Here is a 24,520-nt window from a genome sequence, read left to right as displayed (position 1 = left end):
TTCTTTCTAATTCAAATAAAGTAATTGAAGTTACCCTATAGAGCAGATTATGCTCGGCAAAGAAGCTGAATGCAAAACCCATTGTCAGGTATGGGATACCTCCTCTTGAGTTGATTAGAGGTGTCCTGGAGGCCCCAGAATAATTCAGGCTGTTGCCATTGCTCTTGTTTGCCCACCATAACTAAATGTGAGGCCCTACTTGTAAAGACAATACACATACTGGTCACAGAACATGGAGAAATAAAATTGGTATTGGTTAGAAAACTTCCTTCTTGCTGACTAGCTTTCATGGTAGTAGAAGGTATTATATATTCTGCTAGGTGGGGGTGGGGAAAGTGATCAACACCTTTAACTAGTCACAAGCCTATTGATCTACAATTAAAGAGGCATGGTAAATGTGTCATTGGTGTAACAGTGGCAAGAATGCTGTAAGGTTAACAATCACTTCCTGATTGCACTTAAGGTTCAGTCCATAGGAGGAAACACATGCATGATACTGTAAATCCGCTCAACAACTCATAGCTGGGAAATCACAGGCCCCAAGGATAAACCAACTACTGTTTCTCAGCTAAATGGACATAGTATTAAACCGCCCCCTAAATTCGTATGTCTGTGGGTACAGACATAGATTAAGTGTATATCTCACACCTCATTAGAGAAGTTTCTTTGTGTACTAGATGGTTACACAGAAACTTACAAGGGGTCAAAGTGGAGAGAATATGTGTCAGTAGAGTGTTCAGTCACAAATAGGACATCTATATTACACCCCCTGCCAAGATACAAGGACCATGGCAGGTGGATTTAAATAAGGGGTCAGAGGACAACAGTATCTTCTGGACATTACAGAACGACTCCACTCATGAACTCATAACAGCTGTGGGTGACTACACAAGATTTATAAACAATCAAGCCAGTTGACATTCTAGCATGAAGGGAAAAGGGCTTTACAAGCTAACCCCTAATTATCAAGGAACCATGGACTGCTGACAGCTTCAATGGGATAAAGACTCAATTTTCTTTAAGGGTGTGGTGCTTGGAAGGTGCATCAGACTCAGTGGATGGCCCCACATGTAGGAGTATATGGCAGCACAAATTATATTCAATGGGTTATTTAGAAAAAAAATATGTGGCAATATACAGCACTCCTAGCATTCAGGAGTCAGATCTCTGTGATTTCAAGGCTCGTCTTGTCTAAAGAGCTAGTTCCAGGACAGCCAAGGATACACAAAGAAACACTGTCTCAAAATGTAAACAATATGAAAAGATACAATGTTGGAGGAATATGAGGCAGGGAATAGAAACAGGAAGAGTGAGGGTAAATATGATCAAAATATAATATATGACACATATAAAATATAGTAGTTGACATATAGTTCTATGTAAACTATAAATTTAAACTTTGTAAATTTTTTTCCTCTTGAAATAGGCCTTTATTTCTTTTTTTAAGGATTTATTTATTTTTATTCTTTATGTATAGGTATTTTGCCTGCATGCATACATATGTGCACCATGTATACCCTGGTGCCATGGATCCCCTGGAAATAGAGTTATATTTAATTGTGAACTGCCATGTGGGTGCTAGGAATTGAACCTAAGTCCTCTAGAAGAGCATCCAGTGCTCTTAATTACTGAGCCATTTCTCTAGCCTCATATACTTTAACAAACAAAAAAGGCCCATTAAAAAGTCTAATATGGGGCTGGTGAGATGGTTCAGTGGGTAAGAGCACCGACTGCTCTTCCGAAGGTCCTGAGTTCAAATCCCAGCAACCACATGGTGGCTCACAACCACCCGTAATGACATCTGATGCCCTCTTCTGGTGGGTCTGAAGACAGCTACAGATAACAAATTAATCTTTGGGCTGGGCTGAGCAGAGGTCCTAAAAAGTCAATTCCCAACCACCAGATGAAGGCTCTCAACCATCCGTACAGCTACAGTGTGTACTCATATACATAAAATAAATAAATCTTAAAAAAAAAGTCTAATATGTCAAGCTTTAAATATATATTTGGAGCTAGGAATTTGGCTCAATGACACAGTGTTGGCACACTGAGTGCCAACAATGAAGAATAAGTTAAGTAAATAAATTGGGGAAAAATAATGGAAAAGGTGGCTGCAACCCTGCTGCCAAAATTCCCCTAAACAGTATTTCTCCTTTAGTGTAAGTCTTTGGCAGAGAAAATGATGCCAAATTGAGAACTAAATGGCAACAAAAAAATAAATGCACCACTTAGCATAATATTGTTGCCAATGGGATACATTGCACTTTTCATGATACCAATCAATCATGGACACTAAGCCACACTGTTATCTTCAGGTAAACAAAGAGCATTTCCTTAATAGATATGCTAAGAGTAAGCTTAATTTTATTGGCATGACTGAACTTCCTCAATTAACTTTTCACTACTGTTTCTCTTTCCTCAGCCTAAAGCAGTAGATTCATTCTGAAAACGAGAGAGACACTAGAACTCAGAACTGGAAAAATTGGTGAGTCCCTTGACACGAGTACTTCTGACACTTCTTTTCCCAGAACTTCAGCAACAGCCACAATCAGATTGCTAAGAGAAAGGAGTCTGGCTAAACAGCCTGCCTTCCCAAGACTAACCCCTTATGAAAGGTGGGTTTCCTTTGTACAACTGCTCTGTCAAGCAGAGGATCAGACACTTCATATATTCTGCTTGAGTAAAAGACTTAGAAGTACCTTGGAAGAGAGAACAAACTGTTCTCCCTAAAAGTCTTAGGGATGCTATATGCTGGAAAACAAATTCTGATTGTAAATGAACTTCTCAACCATAGTCGCCTCCCATATATTACTAATGCATGAAGATGTTCATGCCTATAGATTAAACTGTTAGTGCCAGGTAGGCAGCTGTAGCTCTCAATTCCCCTGAGACACCCAGGTAGATACTTCCTCTATCTCCTGCAATTCAGAAATATTAATAACATAAGGCATGTATATGCTAGGCATAGTGGTACATACTTGTCATCCTTGTACTCAGGAGGAGGTGTAAGAGTACTTCTTGAGACCAGCCTGGGCTACAGAACGAGATGCAGTCTCAAAAAAAAAAAAAAGAAAAGAAACCAGGGCTGGGCAGTGGTGGCACACACCTTTAATCCCAGCACTTGGGAGGCAGAGGCCAGCCAGGGTTATACAGAGAAACCCTCTCTCAAAAAACCAAAAATCAAAAAAACCAGAAACCAAACCAAACCAAAAACAAACATGAAGGATCATGAAATGAAAGCCAGTCTAACTCTGCCTCAATCCTAACCCTTAAATGTTCCTTTAGAGCAAGCAACATGAACACACACACACACACACACACACACACACACACACACACACACACACACACACAGTGTCTTGGACTCTTGGGTGCCCTCTTGCGCTACTAGGGCTCTTCTGCAGGGCTAAAATGGAGTCATACTCTTATGAACTAATAGAGAAGCGAAAAGAAAAGGCCAGGGCACAGAAAAGGGAAGTTATTCCAATGGTGGCCAATGAGTAACATCCAGTGATTTATAGGAAATATAATCCAATAATACAGTAAAATAAAACAGTGTGCCTGAGATGGTTTTGATTTCAAAAATTATAAAACATATTTTTAAAAAGAGTGGGGGCACCAAGGGGAAGTCCAGATTGGAATAAATTGGGCACAGATGGGGGATGCAAAGAGGTTTCTATGATGCCCTACCACAAATGTTGCTTCAGTTAATTGTCTTTGAGAAACTAGTTTTATTTCCTGAAATTACATTTTTTTTTAAATTAAAGTTCTTGAAGTACTTATGGTTAAGTTCAACTGTTTACCTTCTAGCTTCTTATCAGCTATCCAGACATCTACTCAACTATTAATGCTGAGCTACAGGAAGAAGGCTTTTTCTCCTTTTAGGCTCAGAATGCTATAGACATTGTGACATCACTCCAGGAACCACCCATTTAGCCACTAACTTTGGAAACTAGCCAAGCAAGACACACAGCTTTTCTAGAGCCAAGGCTTTCAACTTCTTGCATTCAACATTCAAGCATTCAACAAATACCTGTGTCTAAAGAATACCAGCCTAAGGACCCCCAAATATCCTATCCTGGCCTCAGTTGTATCTGTCTCCAATCATCTCGTAGAGAGTACTAGGATTCCAAACTGACTATAATACTACAGGGGTAGGATCTTGCATATGGTTCATGATAGAGGAAGTTAGTATCCCCAAAACCTAATGTAGGGAAAGGCCACCATTCTCTCACCACAGTTTTGCCACCCTACGTTGTCTGCTACGGTATTCAAAGCTTTTAAATATTTCAAAGCTACAATAAAAGCATATTTAAAAAGTAAATACAATAAAGTATTAGCAAGTATATTATATATATCTCTGGCCTACTGTAATAGAAGGTAGTTCTTGAAAAGGGAGCACACAAGAACGACCTATGATGGTACTGCAGGACTGGAGGCCATCAGCAAAGGACACACTTTCTTTTTTTTTTTCTTTTTTTTTTTCTTTTTTTTCCCCGAGACACAGTTTCTCTGTGTAGCCCTGGCTAACCTGGAACTCACTCTGTAGATCAGGCTAGCCTCGAACTCAGAAATCCGCCTGCCTCTGCCTCCCAAGTGCTAAGATTAAAGGCATGCGCCACCACCGCCCCAAGGACACACTTTTTAAGGACGCTCTGTTGCTCTCCAAATCATAATTCTGACCCCACATCTATGGAAATGGCTCTGGCACAGACAAAAGATCTAACTTCCTTCTGGGTTAGAAGATCACCTCTACTTCAGGCTGGAATGCTCTTCTCCACAGAATCCAGGAACTGACATATGTAAACACCCACCCAGAAGGACACATCCAAGAGGGAATGGAAAGAAAAATGATGGTCCAGATGTACTGTAACTTGCAATGAGTGCCAAATCACCGTGGACCCAAAGCACCTGGGAGGCCAGGCTGTGTCAGGCCTTACTTCCTGGTTTCAGACAGCCAGGGACCTGTGGCTGGGTGGTGACAGTGACAGCCTGCAGACTAGACGGGAGAGAACCCGTTAGAAGGGCACCAGCTGACAGGACTTGGGGGCTGAACACACAGAGTTTGATTTATCACTTCCTTACTCATAAAAATGTGATTCAAAGTGCTGCTGATTAGTGAAGGATTTAAATCGTTACCCTCTCCCCAGCCCTCATCTCTCTCCACCCCCGGCACAGATGCTGCTACTCAGCCACAACACCCCCTTCTTGCCACTGTCCGTGCAAGCACAGCACAGGGGCCCAGAGAAGATGACTCATGTGCTGGGAAATGGAAAAGTGCATCTTCCCACCAACCAGCCCTGCTGAGTGCTCTGTTCACCCCTACCCCAATGGCAGCCCACACAGTGGGGTCTGGATAGCCGCCTCAGCTGCACACCGGGTACTTGGCAGCACGTCTGCAGAGCTCTGTGTCCCAGTTGAGTGTTATATCCTGTGGCCTGGGCTGTTTTTCCCTGAACCACCCTTGAAGCCTGTGACCACCTCAGCTCAGGCTCCTCTTGCCTCATGGAGGTGAGAGCCAGGGCAAGGGCAGTACAGGGAGTAGGGCCATAGGCCTTTACTTGTCATTCCTGACTAGAGGATCCACCTTATGACCAACTACAGAAAAGTTCTATGAAAGAATCTTGGCCTCAAATATGCACGAGTCCTCCTCTATCCTCATCTTCCTTTCACCCATATTTTCTCTCTCTCTCTCTCTCTCTCTCTCTCTCTCTCTTTCTCTTTCTCTCTCTCTTTCTCTCTTTTTTTTTTTTAGTATTTCAAGACAGGGTTTCTCTGTATATCCCTGGCTATCCTGGAACTCACTCTGTAGACCAGGCTGGCCTCAAACTCAGAAATCCAACTGCCTCTGCCTCTGCCTCCCAAGTGCTGGGATTAAAGGCGTGTGCCACCACTGCCCAGCACACCCATATTTTCTTTCTTTATTCTTTTGTTGGATATTTTTTCCTTATTTACATTTCAAATGTTATCCCCTTTCCAGGTCTCTCCCCCATCCCCAGGAAATCCCCTATCCCATTCCTAATCCCCTGCGTCTATGAGGGTGCTCTCCCACCTACCCACCCACCCCCTCTCGCCTTCCTGCCCTGGGGTACTGAACACCCTCAGGCCCAAGGGCTGCTCCTCCTACTGATGTCCAACACCCATATTTTCTTAACCTTTACTAAACAGCTACAAGAAAAAGACTCACTGGTGGTCTATGAAAGTCTAGGGTATTCCTTTCCGCGCACCAAATGTTGTTGAAAACAGGCTCTTTACATTCACACCTACAGAGACCATAGGTCATTTGTTGCTGAACTGTGTGTCCCAGCTCTCCAGCTCACATGGCAGTGGTGGCTTGGGTAGGAAAGCGGAAAATGAACACAGGGGCAACTGGAGGACTTACTTACAGAGCCCATTGAGCAGACAGTGTTACTATGTAGTTCTGGCTAGTCAGGAACTTGATAAGTAGACCAAAATCAAAGGCGTGTGCCACCACATCCTGAGAGCTTTCTTCTTGGTAGCAAAATTTCCCTCCCTTTAGGACTGCACAGCTCACTAGGGCAGCACTTTACAAACTTTTATTTTATTTCCTTCTCCTTAGAAATCAGAGCTATCCCTTAAGGCTTCTTGCAACCCACTTAAGCAAACAGCCACCTCAGCAAAAATTGGCTAAGTTGTGAAGGCTCCTAAGCCTCTGTATCTTGGCCACTGTTGAACATTCTGGATGCTGTATAAGTAAACCTGATGGGGAAATGTCTTCCAGGATTCAGATGTGATTGAAAACCCAGGCAGACAGCTAAGAAGCTCCTCAAATCCCAGGAGAATCCCTGTCCCTAGGGAAAGTTCGGCATATTCACTCACTAGGGAAGTTCCCTACAAGCAGCAAGTTGAACACAGATCCTAATACGGACAGGAAGGGAAGCAGATCGATTGTAGGTGAGAGGAAAATTTTCTGAGAAAAGGTAAACCAAAGAGCCAGTGGCACTGTCTAGAGACATTACATCTGCTTTATGACACAGTCTCCATGGGGCAATTCCTACTTCCTGGCACTGCAGATAAGAATCTGACCAAGCATTCTCTGTTGATGCTCTGGAATGACTCCTTGGCAGCATATTGTAAAGAAACACAAAATAATGTCACTCATACTACATATTTCCATCAAGTCAAACCACATCAGCCTTACCTAAGTGAGGTAGAGGGAAGGGAAGGAATCCTAGAAACATCTTTCAAATGTGACATGGTCATCAGAACATTTTAAAATCCTGCCAATCTGCCCTTCCCTCCTCGCCTCCCACCCCATACCAAGGGAAAAAAAAAGTGTTCAGAAAAACACTTCAGAACACATACCAGTACACTGGCCAAATTCTGGGCCTGGTGGGTTTTGTGCTTCCAGATTTGAGTCACCAAAGCTCATCAATTCTCTGTTCTTACTCTCTGGCAGGGTCCCATAAGGGATATCCCATAGGGAACTAGACTTTTCCATATTGAACAAACAGGGTACACGAGTCCAGAAACAGCAATTCCCAATCCCTGCCAAGCATACGGTCTCTGGAATGAAACATTTCAGCAATGCCTCTCTCTTGGGAGAAGTCCTGGGTATGCAGCCTCTAAGAGGCCTTGCTGCTGCCATTAGCATAGCCAGATGTGCAACAGCATCTCTGGATTTTTAAATTAAACTTTGTATTTACGAATCCCCCCTTTTACTCCAACCAAGCAATACAGAGTCTTACAGAATTTAGAAACTAAAATAAAGATCTAAGAAGCAATAGAAGGGAGAGAGGGTGTGTGTGTGTGTGTGTGTGTGTGTATGTTATTGTGTGTCTGTATGTGTGGAAATGGGGTTAATGATAAGGTAGTATAGGAAAGATACTAAATTCAACTCTGTCTACATGGAGAAACTAGACTTTCCTTACCTTTCAACTGGGAGTTATGCACGGCAAACATGTTGATGGTCATAAGCTGCAGCATACGGGTACTTCCAATAGGAGATGGGCTGTGCTGCAGCAATACTTGGAACTCCTTAAGGACCTTCTCAGCCACAGCAGGGAATGTCTCCATCCTACAAACATGGGGATTCCATTATTGAGGCACATCCTTAAAGGCACTCAGAAGAACAGTTCCCTCTCCCAAGCACACAACTAATATCTAGAAAGTTTCTTTGCTACTTATCCCACAGTTTTGCACATATAGAAGAAAAAAAGAGAACAAAGTATTCAAAGCTTAGAGATGAAAACAACTTAATTACTGGATAAATAGATATGTTATTACACTTTGGCAGGCTATTTCTTACCTACCCTGCCCCCACACACACATATTAAATGGATTCAAACTGACAAGAGTTTCTGTTTGAAACAGATTTTCTAAATAGTGAGCACATTTCCTTTAAACTCTAATACCTACACCATCCCTAAAAGTCTCCTTTATGAAAACTGGGCTCTGTAAAAGGAATCTAATCACAAAAAACTTTCTCTACTTAAAGAATTACTTCAAAAACAAGACATGGTAGATCATGCCTGTAAACCCAGTACTTGAGTGACTGAGGCAGGAGGATCTCAAGTTCAATTACCCAAGGATACACAGCAGTAGCTTGTCTAAAATTTAAAAATAAAAAGAACAAAAAAAAAATGGAAAGAACATTGCTCTGCCTTCTTAGGCACTATCACACTCACTGCCCACTCATGGGTCCCAAACTTTCCCTTGAAGGACCCCAAACCTAGGGCTCCTGATAGTCTGTTCCCAGCCTTTCCTATGCTGCTGTCCTCCCTCTCACAAGCCTCTGCTCATCAGATCTGTATGTTTTCAGACCAGTGGAAATACAATTCCCTGGCCAACTGCCACTCCCAATACAGGAAGAGCCTGTAATGTAGGGAGGCAGAAATCCAGCCAGTGACCTAGGGCTTCTAAGGAGAGGTCATTCAAACCAGTGCTTGCCAAATGTGGCCACTGGATCCTAAACAGTGGTGCATGCCTGGAGCTCCTTTGGCAACAAGGAGTAAACCACAGCTGAAATCCTCTGAAATAAAAAGCAAATTCAAACTTGGTGCTAGAGAGAGAAACCAGGCACACAGGCCTTAGGGCTATGCTGAACAATTCGTGGTCAGCAAAGTATCTTTTACCACCCCCACCCCACCCCATCAAATTGCTTGTGGTACTCTGAGGGGTGCAGCGGGGAATAGCTCTAGCTCTAGCGGCATTAATAAATGGCTTCTGGAAAGCCAAGGCAGGCAATCCTTCTCAAATCCTGGAAAAAGGTAGTGTGAATTACCAACCTTAGTCTTTATCGTTGAATAGCATCCTCCCTGATAAGAAAACTCCAGAGCTTTATCAAATTTTGGCAATCTTTATACCTTTCCTTTGGATGGTAACTTGTACTGCTGACCCTCTGGTGCCCAGAAGTCATGCCACAGCTACCAATCAATCACAGTTTATTCCAGTGTGCCTCTGATCAACTGTCCTCATTTTCACTGGCACAAAACATGCCATGCATTTACTTCCGCAACCCCTATGCCATTTTAAGTACCTGCCCCAAATCAAAACAAAACAAAGCAAAAATTGTTTCCCTCTAAAAATCTTCAGAGCTGCAAAAAGTCTTGATAGACTAGGAATGGCAGGGAGTGATGTTTGTGGCTGGATTGGATTCATGTTTCCCGTGGGCTATAACAAAGGTTTCATTTTAAATCCTGACACTGTGCAGTGCTCTATCTAGATGGAGGTGGGGAGGGGGCTAGTACTTCTCATTACAAGAAGAGCAGAGTTCACTCTGCAAGAAAGGCAGCCATGCTGGGCAAGTTTCAGAGCCATGTGTCTCCGTGTTGAAAGGCAGTAGAGCGCCAGCACAGAATGACAGGATAGAAGTGTCACATGGGACATGTTGTCTGAGGAAGCCTCTTCCCTGGGGTAGGAACTGAAACAGATCCATTAACACTCCACAGTCAGACTAACGTCTCAAATGAGTACAAGTCAAACGCTCACGTTCTTTTTTTCAGAAACTTAAAAACAACCCCAAAAAACCTTCCTTTCATTAGCACAACATAGTTAAAGAACCAATGGTTAAGAATGTAGATTAGTCTCACACATCAAATATAAGGGAATATGGCTCATTCCCAGAACTCAGGAGGCATAGGCAGGCAGATCTCTCTGTGAGTTTGAGGCTGGTTTTGTCTACAAAAGTTCTAGCCCAGCCAGGGCTACTGAAGGAGACCCTATCTTAAAAAGAGAAACTGAGAATCTGTTGGGTGGTGTGGAAAGAGTTACTCAGACAAAATCAAATGTTGTTCAGCAACAAATGGGAAAAGTACAATTAAAAGTCACCTTTGCAGAGGCAGGAAGATCTCTGTGAGTTCGAGGCCAGCATGGTCTACAAAGTGAGTTCCAGGATAGCCAGGACTATAAGAGAGAGACCCTGTCTCAAAACAAACAAACAAACAAACAAACAAACAAACAGGCATCTTTCCAGGATTCAATAATGAATACAAATCTGTTTCAAGGATTTGTAGCCAAAATTCTTCCTGATTTTGGTTTGAAACTATAAGTAGCTTCATGTATTTTTCTTTGAGAAGTAAAAAAAATATATATATAATAAAGCTAACATAATGATGTATATAACTTATATATATTTAAAGTGCATTGTCTGTGTAAAATTACATACAAATGCAAAACTGAAATTTGTACATGGTGGCATATGCCTGTAATGTTAGCAATCTGAAAGCTGAGGCAAAAGGATAGTTGAATTTAAGGCCAGTCTGGGCTATTACATGGTAAGACCTTGTCTTGAAACAAAATAAACAATAAACAAAAGTGGAGGGGACCCATAAAATTATGTTTTTACAAATACATACATAGGCATGCAAAAACTACTAGAAGGACATCTAACTCAATGTCTAATGTGCTCTCTTTGGAGAGCACAGGAAGAGAACACAGAACCGAGATGGGGATGAGCTGGGCACAGAGTGGACACAAGTATTACCCTTAGCTACAGCTTTGTATTCTCTAAGAGTTTCTGGATGTTACTTATGAAATAATTATAAAATTTAAGAGAAGAGGAAAGATCATGAGCAACAACAATAAAGGGAAAAGAGGAGGAAAGCAGAAACTGTCAGAAACACCTGGCAGGCCCAGACACGGCAGGGACGGGGATGGTGGCACTCAGACACGGCAGGGACGGGGATGGTGGCACTCAGACACGGCAGGGACGGGGATGGTGGCACTCAGACACGGCAGGGACGGGGATGGTGGCACTCAGACACGGCAGGGACGGGGATGGTGGCACTCAGACACGGCAGGGACGGGGATGGTGGCACTCAGACACGGCAGGGACGGGGATGGTGGCACTCAGCACTTGGAACTAGATAAACTGAGATTGGAGGGTTGTTGTGAATTCAAGACCAGCCTGGGCTAGCCATGGGGTGCAAGAACAGCTAGACTACACTGTGAGACAAACAAATAAATGAAAAAACAAACAAAAAACCAAAACCAACAAAAAGCACCTCCAACAGCACTACCTGTAAAGGTGCCACTGATTTTATACTCACATGAGAGAGACCTCAACACATATCCAGTGAACAACTGTAAAGCAGTTTAATATGATTACTTTCATACACATACACACACACACACACACACACACACACACACACACACACACACACACAATGACCCTGAAATGTACACTAAGCATTAAAGGTATTCAGTTATCTCTGGCTATTAAGAATATGAGCAACTTGGGTATACTAACGAATGCCTTTAATCTTAGATCTGCTTTGGAAAGCAAAGGCAAGCAGATCTCTGTGAGTTTGAGAGCAGACTGTTCTACACAGTGATTTCCAGGAAAGCCAGAGCTACATAGTATCAACAAAAACCAACCAAATATGAATATTTTTTCTTTTTGCTAAGTTTTCTAAATATTTTACAACATACATTGTATAATATAAAAAAAGTTCTTCTACCATGAATACTTCTGAGTTTGGCATTTAAATATATTTAGCATATGTTTTCACTATCAAAAAATAAATAAATAAATATATTTTCACTAGCAAAAAAAGACATTCAGTAATTTTACAAATAAAATACAAATATGTGATTTTTAAAGAACTCAAACCTAAAATAAATATATAGGTCTTTACATTCCAAGACCTTGATGCTATCCAAATAGCATGCTGATGCAACACAAACTCGAGTGGTGACTTTAACCAAGGCAGTAAGAGGAAGCAAAATTATTCTAGTTGTCATAATTCAAGAGTTTACACTACCATTTGCCAGCTTCTGACCTCTCTCAGTTGAGGCCAAGTGCAGGTCTCATCCAGCTCACAGGGATGGCATCTATCAGAAGCCCCCAGGCAACCCTGACTGACTCTTCTTCTAGAGTCCAAGAAGTTCAGCTCCTATTCTTTCAAATCTAAGAAGACTGATCATTTTCAGAGCATACACTTTACTGACTTACATGGCTTACTTGTGATCTCCAGAGACAACTTGTCTTGTTTGAATGGCAATTTCAAGAGACCAATCTTTCAGACAACACTGGGACCCAGACTCAAGAATGCCTCAGACAGTGACTAACAGGGCAGGCCCAATCCCTCAGATGCTGAGGACACAGCTGGGCTAGACAACATTTTCTGCAGAAATGAATCAGGATTCCTAACTTTCCTCAACTTCTTAATTCTTTACAAACTTAAAACATCACAGGAATAAAAAAAAAATTTTTTTTTAATTAAACCATGTCAAAGAGTGATGAGAGAAAACACAATATTGCTATAGAACACAGGGACTAGAATAAGCCTTAGCAACAATCTATTTAAGAGGGCTGGAGAGATGACTCAGCAGTTAAGAGCACTGCCTGCTCTCCCAGAGGTCCTGAGTTCAATTCCCAGCAACCACATGCTGGCTCACAAGCATCTGTAATGAGATCCAATGTACTTACTCTTCTGGTGTGTGTCTGAAGATAGCTACAGTGTACTCATAAATAAAAATAAATAAATCTTAAAAAAATTTACTTTTTTCTTGTATGTGTGTGTATGCCCCATGTGTGCAGATATCCATAGAGACTAGAAAAGGACACCCAATCCTCTGAAGTCAGAGTTATAGGGTACTGTACAGGTGTACAGTACCAACATGGATATCAGGAATTTCTTTCCAGAGCTCTCTATATTCATTAAACCATCTCTTCAGCCCCCTCTCCCCCCTTTTTAACAATAAGAATGTTACTTTCCCTTATCTCAAGAACAGTATTAGAATACTCATTCAGAGACTGAAGTATGTCTACAATTGATAGACATTTTCTTTATTGAAAAGGACCATGTCTCACCTTTTATAAAGACAAAAATTGAATTGACTATCTTTTTTTTTTGAGAGAGAGAGAGACAGACAAAGACAGAGAGACAGAGAGACAGAGACAGAGAGTATGTGTTAGAACACATTTGCCTCAAATGCATGGATGGAGGTCAGAGGATAAATTGCCAGAGTTGGATCTCTCTTTTTTTTTTAAGATTTATTTATTTATTTTATGTATATGAGTACACTGTATCTGCACAGATGGTTGTGAGCCACCATATATCTCTCTCTCTCCCTCTCTCCCCCTCTACTCTCCCCCCTTTTTCCCCTCTCCCCTCTTCTTGAACACTAGACAAGTAAGTAAACCAACTGAACTACATCCTTAGTCCTCTTTTTCCAGCTGTTTAATTATTGCTGTAGCTTTCCCCCAGATTTATTCTAAAGTATCTGTGCTTAAATATGAGAATTTTAAAAGGGAAATAAAATATAACTAACATTAATCTGATATAAAAAAATCCTAAATATTCTTATCACACATTCTGAAGTAAGACTTATACAAGCTTTTCGGTTCCATGTTTCTGATGAAACCAGACACATTTAAAACTGTAGGTCTCAAGAAAATGCCAGGCTGGAGAGATGGCTTAGTGGTTAAGAGCACTGACTGCTCTTCCAAAGGTCCTGAGTTCAACTATCAGCAACAACATGGTGGCTCACAACCATTAGTACAGCTACAGTGTACTCATATACATAAAATAAATAAATAAAACTTAAAAAAAAAAACAAAAACCTGTAGGTCTCCATAAGGGGCACTCTGGCCCGCAAGAAACATTTGCCTGGAGACAGTTTTAATCACAACTTGGGAGTGGAGTATGTGACTGTCATGTATAGAAAGGTGCTACAAACATATAGGCTCTCAAAAGCTCAAAATATCAATAGTTTGGAAGTTGGTAGACGTGGATATTGACAAAATGGTCTAGGAAAGCCTAAATGACAAGCACAAAAGGAAAGGGGAAAGCAGGTATGGGCATGCAAGGATGATCCTGGCATTTAGGAGGTGGCCGCAAGAATGATCAAACTTCAAGCGCAGCCTGAGCTACCTGATGGGGACGGGAATGGAACATGGGAAAAGAAAGGAGGAACAAAGAAGGGAACAGTTACAGAGTTGAGTGCAAGGTAGGAAGAGAAAGGTGAAAACTGGCAACCATAAAAGCTAGCTAACAAGAGAGGCATCAGCTTATTTTAATCGTGCAATTAGTACTTCTTGTTTTCTCACCAGTCTATACTGAATATGTTGGCTACCACCATAACTGCAGCTTTGCATTCACTGATGACCAGCTGCAGTCTACTGGAACCTACTGGAATACCAGATACTTTCTCTGGCCTTTGCCAATCTGTCTTTTTCTTAGAATGTTTATTTCTTCATCCACACAACTGTTAACTGAGCACTCATGATACAGCTGAGTTAGACAAAGCTTCTTCCACTGGAGCACACGTTGATGGTGCTGGGGAGAACTTAGAAGCAACTAACATACACAGTTTATTTTTCCCAAATAAATTATTCCACACTTATTTCTGATGGTAGAGATTTTTATCTTTTGGCACTTCTCCAATAATCCCAAGTCATTTCAGAGTCTAAAATATCCTTGAAATGACCATGACTATCACTCTTGCCCAAAATGATGCCAAATGAATACAATGTGAAGCATGCTTTCACTCACAATCAACAGGGCAATGGCTTTTCAAGCAGGACACAAAGATTTTCATCATCTCAAAAGAGAAAACACAGAGTATATGGAAGCTGACCTGACTCCTGTTTCCCCGCAGAAAACCTATATAATTACAGGAAACCTTACAAGTTCATGGCAGTGAAGAAAAAGGAAAACGCCATAACAGGAGGTTTGCAATGTGAAGCCAATCATCTCAAAGGACAGCTCACAATCAAACCTCTAATTCAAAAAAGACTGAAAACCAATAGGAACCCAAGCATGGTGGTACTCTTGGGAATTCCAGCACTTGGAAAGCTGAGGCAGGAAAGTTGCCAAGTTCTAAGCCAGCCTGGGCTACACAGAGAGACCTCATCTCAAAAAAGCTAAAACCACTTGAGCAGCACCTCTCTAGAAGGGCTGCTGCTTCTTTACTTTGATGTTCTTTACCCAAGGAGGCCCTACTCAGAGACAATCAGGACACATCTCCTCTGACACTGAAGGCACTGTGAAGCTTTTGGATGATGAGTTTTACATTGTCAGGAAGAACTCTTCTGAGGAACACTAGAAACTCTTCCCAGGGACTAAGTTTCTGCACACACTGCCTTCCCTGGGGCTTACAGAGAGTTACTGAGATCAGCAATGTGGCACAGGGGACTGAGGACATAGGAAGTTGGATGGGTCAGAAGAACACAGAGGAAGGAAAATGTTACTCTGTTATTGAGGAAAGATTAGAAGATAATTTTTCCCCAAGGAGGACCCCTGGAAACTGCACCCAAGGATGTAGCATGGCCATCTCAGACTTCCTGGGAGTTAAGCAGGAAGACAGAATCAACAGAAACCCAGGGGGACGAGAAGAGGGGGCTGGGAAAGACTGTCCTAAAAGAATGGTTTTAGGAAAGAAAGAAAAAAGGGAGAGACAAAGATAGTGATATCTCTCAAACTTTGTGAACACAGTAGGAAAGAGAATGAAAGGGAAGGTGGAGGCCTCTAAGAATTCACACCCTGTGCCCTCAGTTACAAACACAGGCTAGTTGCTAACAATATTAAATTCCAAAATGACTTGTAATGTAGGGAAATAAAATAAACATCCTGCACACTTACCCAATCCGGGTAAACAGCTTCCCATGGGCATGGAGAAAACTGAGGATGAACCTTTTGTTCAGCTGCATGGGAAAAAGGGAGAGGAGAAAACAATTAACTTTCCCCAGTTTCCTGTTACTGAATACAGTCCCCAGTGACACAATAACCTGGCCAGGGTCTAAAGGGGTGGGCACTGGGGATGGGAACCAAATGGACATGCCCAAACTCTCACACAGAACCAGGGCACATGCCCAACAGCTGCCTCTCAGCTGAGCCAAGACAACAGAAGAGTCAGTGAGTGGACAGCACCCTCTGCTGGTAGTGGCACCCCTGTGCAGAAATGGAGGCCGTGAATCTGAACTGAGCAGGTTTACAGAGGGTGATGCCGCTTCCTCTCTACAGAATCGAGAAGCCACTACTGGTTCTGTAATAATGGAAATTAAGTTCTGACAGAGACAGGGTAACAGCAATCTTAGAGAAATTCCTGATCCTACTTAAGAACTGGTTTTCTACCCGTGTAGAAAAGCAGGTCTCTGACAACTAAGGTTAAGGTTTTTATCACTAAGTTGGCTCATTCAATACTTTACCAACTTTTAAAACTGGATTATCTACAGAGGCCAGGCAGAACATAGGTTGGTGGTAACAACAGGAACCTCTGGCTGTTACTCTCCAGTCCCAAAAATGCACTATGTAGAACCAAGCTGGGAAGCGGAATATGGATTTTTTTATGTAAAATACTTTTTTTAAAGATTTTATTTATTTATTTCATGTGTATGACAAGTACACTATAGCTGTCTTCAGACACACCAGAAGACGGCATCAGATCTCATTACAGATGGTTGTGAGCCACCATGTGGTTGCTGGGAATTGAACTCAGGACCTTTGGAAGAGCAGTCAGTGCTCTTAACCTCTGAGCCATCTCTCCAGCTGGTAAAGTACTTTTTAAGTACTAGATACAAATAAAAAATGTTTTAAAATTAGCTAAGTCCCAAACTCATTTGCCAGCCACATGTAACCTTTGAGCCAACAGTTTGCTATCTTGAATCAAAGATTCTAGAAAATCTATCTCAATCAAAACTGAGATAATTCCTTTGGGAAAATAAAGAGAGGGCTGGGGAGTCGAACAGAACTCCAAAGAAAAAAAGAAACAATTAAAAAAAAAAAAGATCTATTTACTTTATATATATGAGTGTGCTGTAGCTATCTTCAGACATACCAGAAGAGGGCATTGGATTCTATTACATGTGGTTGCTGGGAACTGAACTCAGGATCTCTGGAAGAGCAGCCAGTGCTCTTAACTGCTGAGCCACCTCTCTAGCCCCAAGCAGGTACTATTTAAAGACTCAATCTCACTATCTCCCTGACCTCCTAGAAAAGGCATCCTGTGGTCTGCCAGGAGAGAGGGCTGAAGCTGTTGACTTCTGCTGAGAGTGGTAGTGCATACATCTAATCCCAGCACTTGGGAGGCAGGTAGATTTCTGAGTTGAAGGTAAGCTTACTCTAGAGTGAGTTCCAAGACAAGAAGGGCTACACTGTGAGACCTTTCCTCAAAACTTTTAAAATTTTTAAAGAAATGTTTATTTCAAGTGGGGAATTAATGGATCAGCAAGACAGCTAGCAGGTAAAGGCACTTGAGAACAAGCCTGGCAACCTGAGTTCAATCTCCAGGACCTACATGGTAGAAAAAGAGGAGCAACTCCCACAAGTTCCTCTCTGATCTCCAGATGTACAACCAAGCCCACACACATACATGGACTAAATTAATAGATAAATAAATTAAAAAAAAAAAAACAAAAGCAAAGAAGGTAACTACTAGAATAAGGAACAAATTCAATAGCCCTGGATAGTATACCCCAAAAGAATAAAAATCTACTGGGTCATCACCCTGCAGAACACAACACCAATAAAATTATGGCAGTTCTCTTTTATACAGAAATGAGATGTAGCAATGATTTCAACATCAAACTTGGTGAATAAAGCTTCCATTTTTATTTTTGCCTTTAGTGCATTAATCACACTGAACAACAATTAAACAGTCAAATGATGTATGTGTAGTGTAAAAGCTCAAGCTAGTTACAGCATGCTTTATCAAGGTCAGGGATAATGGAAAAGGTTTTACCAACAGTTTTTACCAAATTAGTAGCAAAACCTTGACCAGAGTACAGCTCTCAAAAATCTGCAGTAAAGGAGGATGGTGTGAACAGACTGGCTTCCCATCAAATAGACTTGCATCTAGGTCCACACAGACAGTTTACCTGGAATAGGGTATCTCTGGCACTGCTCCAGCCTCCCTTCAGATCTCCTCCCCATCCCTTCAGATCTGCTCTTGTTGTGGACCAGACTGGCCTTGAATTTGCAATTTTCACAACTCCACCTCCTCAATGCTGAGATTCTAGGCAAACATCACACACACCCTGTTGCTTACAACTTTTCCATAGGTATGAAATAATTTCAGATAGGAAGGTATACATTCTCTGTTCCTATTTTAACCTACCTACTTCTTACAATTCTTACAGCTATCAATCACAAAGGTTAACCCATAAATAGAAGAAATCCTCTATAAGTTGCTTTAGACCCTATGTATAATTTTCCTTCTCTTAACCTCAGAAACAGAATGTGTTAACTGATGTAAAGAGGAATGAATGAGAACAACTAAAAAGCAATACAATTGTACTTTTAAGTTCTCTTTACAGAATGGATAGGAACCACTGAACCAGAGTGGAGTGAAACCCCAAGGGTGTGGAGCATCCTGGCATTACCCATACTTACTAAAATCTTGGAGAGACAAATTAAGTCTACCTAATCACTTGAATCCATGTTTGCTATTATATTTTAACTTCATCTAGGTTTTTTTTTTTTTTTTTAAAGAGTGACTTGGCCAGGCAGTGGTGGTGCACGCCTTTAATCCCAGCACTTGGGAGGCAGAGGCAGGCGGATTTCTGAGTTCAAGGCCAGCCTGGTCTACAGAGTGAGTTCCAGGACAGCCAGGGCTACGCAGAGAAACCCTGTCTCAAAAAAATCAAGAAGAAAAAAAAAAGAGTGACTTGAATCTATATTTGCTACTATTATGTATTTTAAGGGAATCTAGTTTTTTGTTTGTTTAGTTTTGAGATAGAGTCTCACTATGTAGCTGTCTTTGAACTCAGAGATCATCTGCCTCTGCCTCTCTGCCTCTCTCTGCCTCTCTGCCTCTGCCAGGAGCTCTGGGTTTAAAGGTGTGTGTAGCATGCAAAAAAAAAAATTTTTAAAGAAAACTTTAATTTGAAAGTATATACACTTTCTCCCTGACCACGAGAACTAATGCTTTACTTTCTGTCTAAAGTATCTGTTACCCTAACTTTGTTCTACTTTGTTATCACCAAAACCACTTTAATTAGGAAAGGAAGTAAAAATGTGGGTGTATTATAGAGGTATAAAGCATTCGACCCAGAGGGTGCAGATCTGTTACGCATTGGTCAAAATGAGTCTTACATTCACAAGGGACAATATGAAGTCAGCTAACTCTGAAGCAGGATCTTTGGAGAATTCCAAAACCAAATAAATACACAGAAGGATCAAAGCCAGGGCCTTGCACATGGGAGGCAAGTAGTCTACTACTGAACTTCATTTCTGGCCCTTAGTCTTTTGAGACAGGGCCTCATTGGGTAGTAGCTCAGACTAGCCTCAAACTCTTTGTAAGAATAAGATTATGGGTGGCCCTTAAGAATTCATAACTGAAACCAAGTTTTTCTGAGTCAGAAAAATTTTAGTATGAGATTTTCTCTCCAACATATTACCAAAGACTGATTTCCATTTATACAACTTATTTTTACTTTTTATCTATGTGTATATGTCTGTGTAAGCATATACAGGTGCTCTAGGAGGCCAGGTAGAGTAACAGGCATTTGTGAGCTCCCGGACATGGGTTCTGGGAACTGAACTCAAGCCCTATGGAAAAGAGCCAAGCACTCTGCAACTCACTATGAAGACCAACGAGTCATCTCTACAGCCCTCCTCCTCTGCCCATTTTGTCAAGGCAGGGTCTTATTATGTAACCCTGCCTGACCTGGAACTTGATATGTAGAATAGGCTGGCCTTGAATTCACAGAGATCTGCCCTCCTCTGCCTCCTAAATGCTGGGATTAATGGCTTCCTAAATGCTGAGATTAAAGGAGTGTACCACCATGCCCTGCTTTTGCAACTTACTTCTAATACACACCTAGATAATCTCACTCAAGTAGTGAAAGAAATGTGAGACTAACTGCCTCTAGATCATTCTTTTATATATACCTACTATTCACCAGAACTAAAAATGCTTCTTGGGTATAGTCCCTAGAGATAGTGCTGAAAGAGGTGACAACTGTCTTTTTAATCCACTGTAGACTCTAAATTTACCCCAGACAGATACTAATGATATTAGGTGCAAAAGTAAGTCTAGAGAATGAAATCTGCCATTGATTAAGATCATCAGTTTTAAAACTTTTTAATTATTGCCTCAAGTATATTTTGTTAGTAGTGTCACCCAAAACACACACACACACACACACACACACACACAGAGTAAAATGGAGTTTCTACTTGAAAATTACCTAGCTCATAAACAAAAAGATTAAAATACAAATAAAAGAATTCTGAAGCCAGGAAACCATGATGATACATACCTGAAGTCCTTGCACTTCATAAGTAGAAGCAGGAAGATCATGAGTTCAGGGCTATCTTTGGCTACATAGCAAATCTGAGGCCAGTTTGGTTACATGAAACCCCATGGTAAACACAACAAAGAAATCTCACCAAGAAAACTAAGTTGAACTAGGATTTTAAAAACTGTCTCCTTAGTTGGGAGACATGTCTTTAATCCCAGCACTTGGGATAGAGAGACAAGTGGATCAATGTGAGTCTGAGACCAGTATATTTCTATATAGTGAGTTCCAGGAGAGTCAGGGCTACACAGTGAGAGAAAAAAAAAACTCACAGAAATGTCCCCTTGTTATAACGTGTTAATTCCAGAACCACAGAATACTTACTAGTCTTTGTACCAGCATCAAAAAGTTATCCTCAGCTACATAGCAAGTTTGAAGCTAGCCTGGATTACATAAGACAATGTCTCAAAACAAACAAACAAACAAAAAACCTAGGCTAAGTCGGATAGCTCACACCTGCAATCCCAGTGATTGCCAGGCTGAGAAAGGAAGGTCATCATGAATGTGATACCAGCCTCTGATAATGAGTTTGAAGGCAATCTAATAATGAGTTTGAAGGCAATCTGGGTTAGTGTGTCTCAATTTTTTTGTTTGTTTGTTTGTTTGTTTTTGGAGACAGGGTTTCTCTGTGTAGCCCTGGCTGTCCTGGAACTCACTCTAGACTAGGCTGGTCTCGAACTCAGAAATCTACCTGCCTCTGCCTCCCAAGTGCTGGGATTAAAGGCATGCACCACCACTGCCCAGCTCAAAAAAATTTTTTAAAGATTTATTTATTTATTATATGTAAGTACACTGTAGCTGTCTTCAGACACCCCAGAAGAGGGTGTCAGATCTGATTGCCCATGGTTATGAGCCACCATGTGGTTTCTGGGATTTGAACTCAGGACCTCCGGAAGAGCAGTCAGTGTTCTTAACCCCTGAGCCATCTCTCCAGCCCTCAAAAAAAATTTTAATGTTTTTTTTTCATAAGAAGTAAATGTTTTATCCAAACCATACTGAATAATCCTTAAAACTGCACCTGAGTACTTTGTTATCCCTGGACTGAAAATGAACACCTGCTTGGTGGCAGCAAAACAATGCTATTCATGGGAGAGTCTAAGATGTGCCCCATTCCAATTCCACACAATTGTGTAGAAAATCCAATTTCTGAAAAATAAATCTTTTTAAGGACAGTGAGAGTATTCAGAATTGATGTGTTTTTAAAATTTTTTAGAGGAGCACAAATTATCATTTTCTTGTTTTTAATTTATTTTCATAGGTATCAAACATTTCAACAGAAGTTTCAACAGAAGAAGTTTCTGTTATCCTTATATGAGACAGCACTGGTGTAAAGCAAGTTTCAAGAGTACCATTAAGTAAAATGCCCAGGGCTTTCAGAGAAGTCAATCAAAGGCCATTCTGTAGAGGTTGAGCTCACAGGGAAGCAGAGGAGGTGAGGGTACCAAAAATGCTGTCTGTCTCCCTCAGCACTGTGCTTCTTGTTTGGTCAAAGGAGAGGTTTAGAGGCCAAGAAGATAAACCAACCTCTAACCTCACCTATGTTTTTAAATCTAAAACAAGGCCTACCAACTCTGAAGTTGCCAGGAGGTATTGGGATTCCCATGTTTGCTTAGACAGGGAATATCTGAGAGGAAGTGAGATCTAAGGAAGTGATAAAGAGAGGAAGAGTCTGGCACACAGTATGCTCTATATGACAGCAATCATTAGTAAAAAAATAAATAAGTAAAAGCTACTTAATAGTATTTCAGATTTTTTTTTTTTTTTAAAGATTAGGTTTCAGTATGTAGCCCTCTTAGGCTAGCCTGGATGGAACTCCTCCTAACTTCCAAGTGCTGGGGTTAAAGGCTTGCCCTACTACAATCAGCCTCTTTTCAACATCCATTCCAGGATATAGATAAGAAAAAAGCTCAGGTGAGCTAATCAACATGACTTAAATACCTGCAGAATGAAAAATAAAATAACCAACGTAGGCTGAGAGACATCTCAGTGGCTAAGAGCATATACTGCTCTTTCAGAGGATCACAGTTCAATTCCCAGTACCCACATCAGAAGTCACTCCAACACTTCTAACCTCCATAGGAACCTGCAACAATGCACACATGCACACACACTTTAAAATAATAAAATAAACCTTAACAAATATTCAGAATGGAACCTGAGTTCAATCTCTAGGACCCACATGATGGGTAGGAAGAACCAGCTCCTGCAAGCTGTATTCTCATTCTCATTCATATTCTCTCTCTTTCTCTCTCTTTCTTTCTCTCTCTCTCTCTCTCACGCACACACACAGTAGGTAGGTAGATTGATTTTTAAATCAATGCACATATCCTTGTTTGAAGCAAGGAAGCACAGCAGCACTGAGGACAAGCAGGGATTCTGACACACCAGTACTGTTCATCTGTTTTGGGCACAACAGCTCAATGAGCTATAAACAAACACCAGTTTCAGAGAGATCCTGAGACAGCTAGACCTGAGCCATATGAATCTTAAAAATAGGCATCTCAAACTACCTTTTCTGCAATTTTGAGCAATGAGATGGCTCAGCAGGTAGAGATACTTACCATCAAGTTAAGTGGCAGGGTGGAAAAAGACGACACTTAGGCTAGATGCCTCCTGACCATCTCAAAAGCATCCCTAAGCAAGGGAAAGAATCAGACTAAGATTTATGAGTCGTTATACTCTGGTTTGACAATCTGTAGCAAGCTACTCAAAAATGCCACCAAGCTTAGAATCTCAAAGTATCTAGAAAAAGAGAGAGAAAGTTCAGCCAAAGGGCAGCACTGTTGCTCTGACTGGCTTACTTTCTGAATGAATTTTCTTTCTGACTCATCCTTCTCAATGTCTGGGAACTCTCATGCCCATTTACCCAAATAGTAGGGGAGCCGAAACCCCTTGTGTCTATGCTGTCTTCAGGCAGAGAGGCAGAAAAAAGTTTCTCATGAGCACATACACAAACCTATCTTGTCAATGAATATATTGACAGAGTGTAAGAAAGATGTTGAGCTCCTTCTCATACTGTCAACATATTCATTAATCTATTCACTCATCCCTCAACAGAAACTCACCAGATACCTTCTGTGTACTAAAGACTGCATATAAACTGTCAAGATGGTAGAAATCATGTCTGGGGGAGAAAAGGACACTGTGGTTATAAAGAGCAGAAGCATTAGAAAAATTGTCTCAGACGATATGGAGAGTTGAAATTTGATGTCTGAGGCAAGTAGTTGGTATAGGAGGAAATAAGAGGTCTTGATCATAAACAAAGAAAACAGCATAAGTGATGGTCACAAGAGAAATATATTGCAGGCTGCCATGGCAGGGTGGGTGATTCTACAGGACGCTTTGGCAGGCAAGGACACGCTGTAGAAGCCTTTGACAGAGTTTGATCTTAAGGCCCATAAAGGAAGGGTCTTGAACCTGTCAATGACATGAGCAAAGCTGTCATTCTACCTAGTTTTTTTTTTTTTTAATATGTAAGTATATGTAAATAGCTGTCTTTAGACACACCAGAAGAGGGCATCAGAACTCTTTACAGATGGCTGTGAGCCACCATGTGGTTGCTGGGATTTGAACTCAGGACCTTCGGAAGAGCAGCCAGTGCTCTTAACCGCTGAGCCATCTCTCCAGCCCAAAGTTGTCTTTCTAAAGATCACTCTGGTTATTAGAAAATTTAAGCTGGTTGTGGCAGTGCACACTGGTAGGATTTGCTGAAGGAGGTGGAGGCAGGAGGATCATGGAGTTTGAGACCAGCCTGGTCTACAGAGTGAGTTCTAGGACAGCCAGGGCTATACAGAGAAACTCTGTCTCAAA

The 24,520-nt window shown here is 41.3% G+C and overlaps 1 protein-coding gene across 3 annotated transcripts in view; it reads right to left on the bottom strand.

Annotated features, from left to right (window-relative positions):
• The window catches only part of Smg6 (SMG6 nonsense mediated mRNA decay factor), a 241,400-nt gene that overhangs the window by 170,810 nt on the left and 46,070 nt on the right, over window positions 1–24,520 (bottom strand). For all 3 annotated transcript variants that reach the window (XM_031354654.1, XM_031354656.1, XM_031354655.1), the window contains exons 9-10: window positions 16,053–16,114; window positions 7,893–8,038 (exon numbers count right to left, since the gene is read on the bottom strand). In XM_031354654.1, coding sequence (XP_031210514.1) covers window positions 7,893–8,038; window positions 16,053–16,114 — 208 coding nt within the window. The remainder of the gene's footprint in view (window positions 1–7,892; window positions 8,039–16,052; window positions 16,115–24,520) is intronic.

Source organism: Mastomys coucha, unplaced genomic scaffold, assembly GCF_008632895.1.
Source record: "Mastomys coucha isolate ucsf_1 unplaced genomic scaffold, UCSF_Mcou_1 pScaffold5, whole genome shotgun sequence".
In the NCBI taxonomy this organism is placed as follows: Eukaryota; Metazoa; Chordata; class Mammalia; order Rodentia; family Muridae; genus Mastomys; species Mastomys coucha.
Note: the sequence above shows the minus strand (reverse complement) of the source record. Positions and strands in the feature narration are given on the sequence as shown.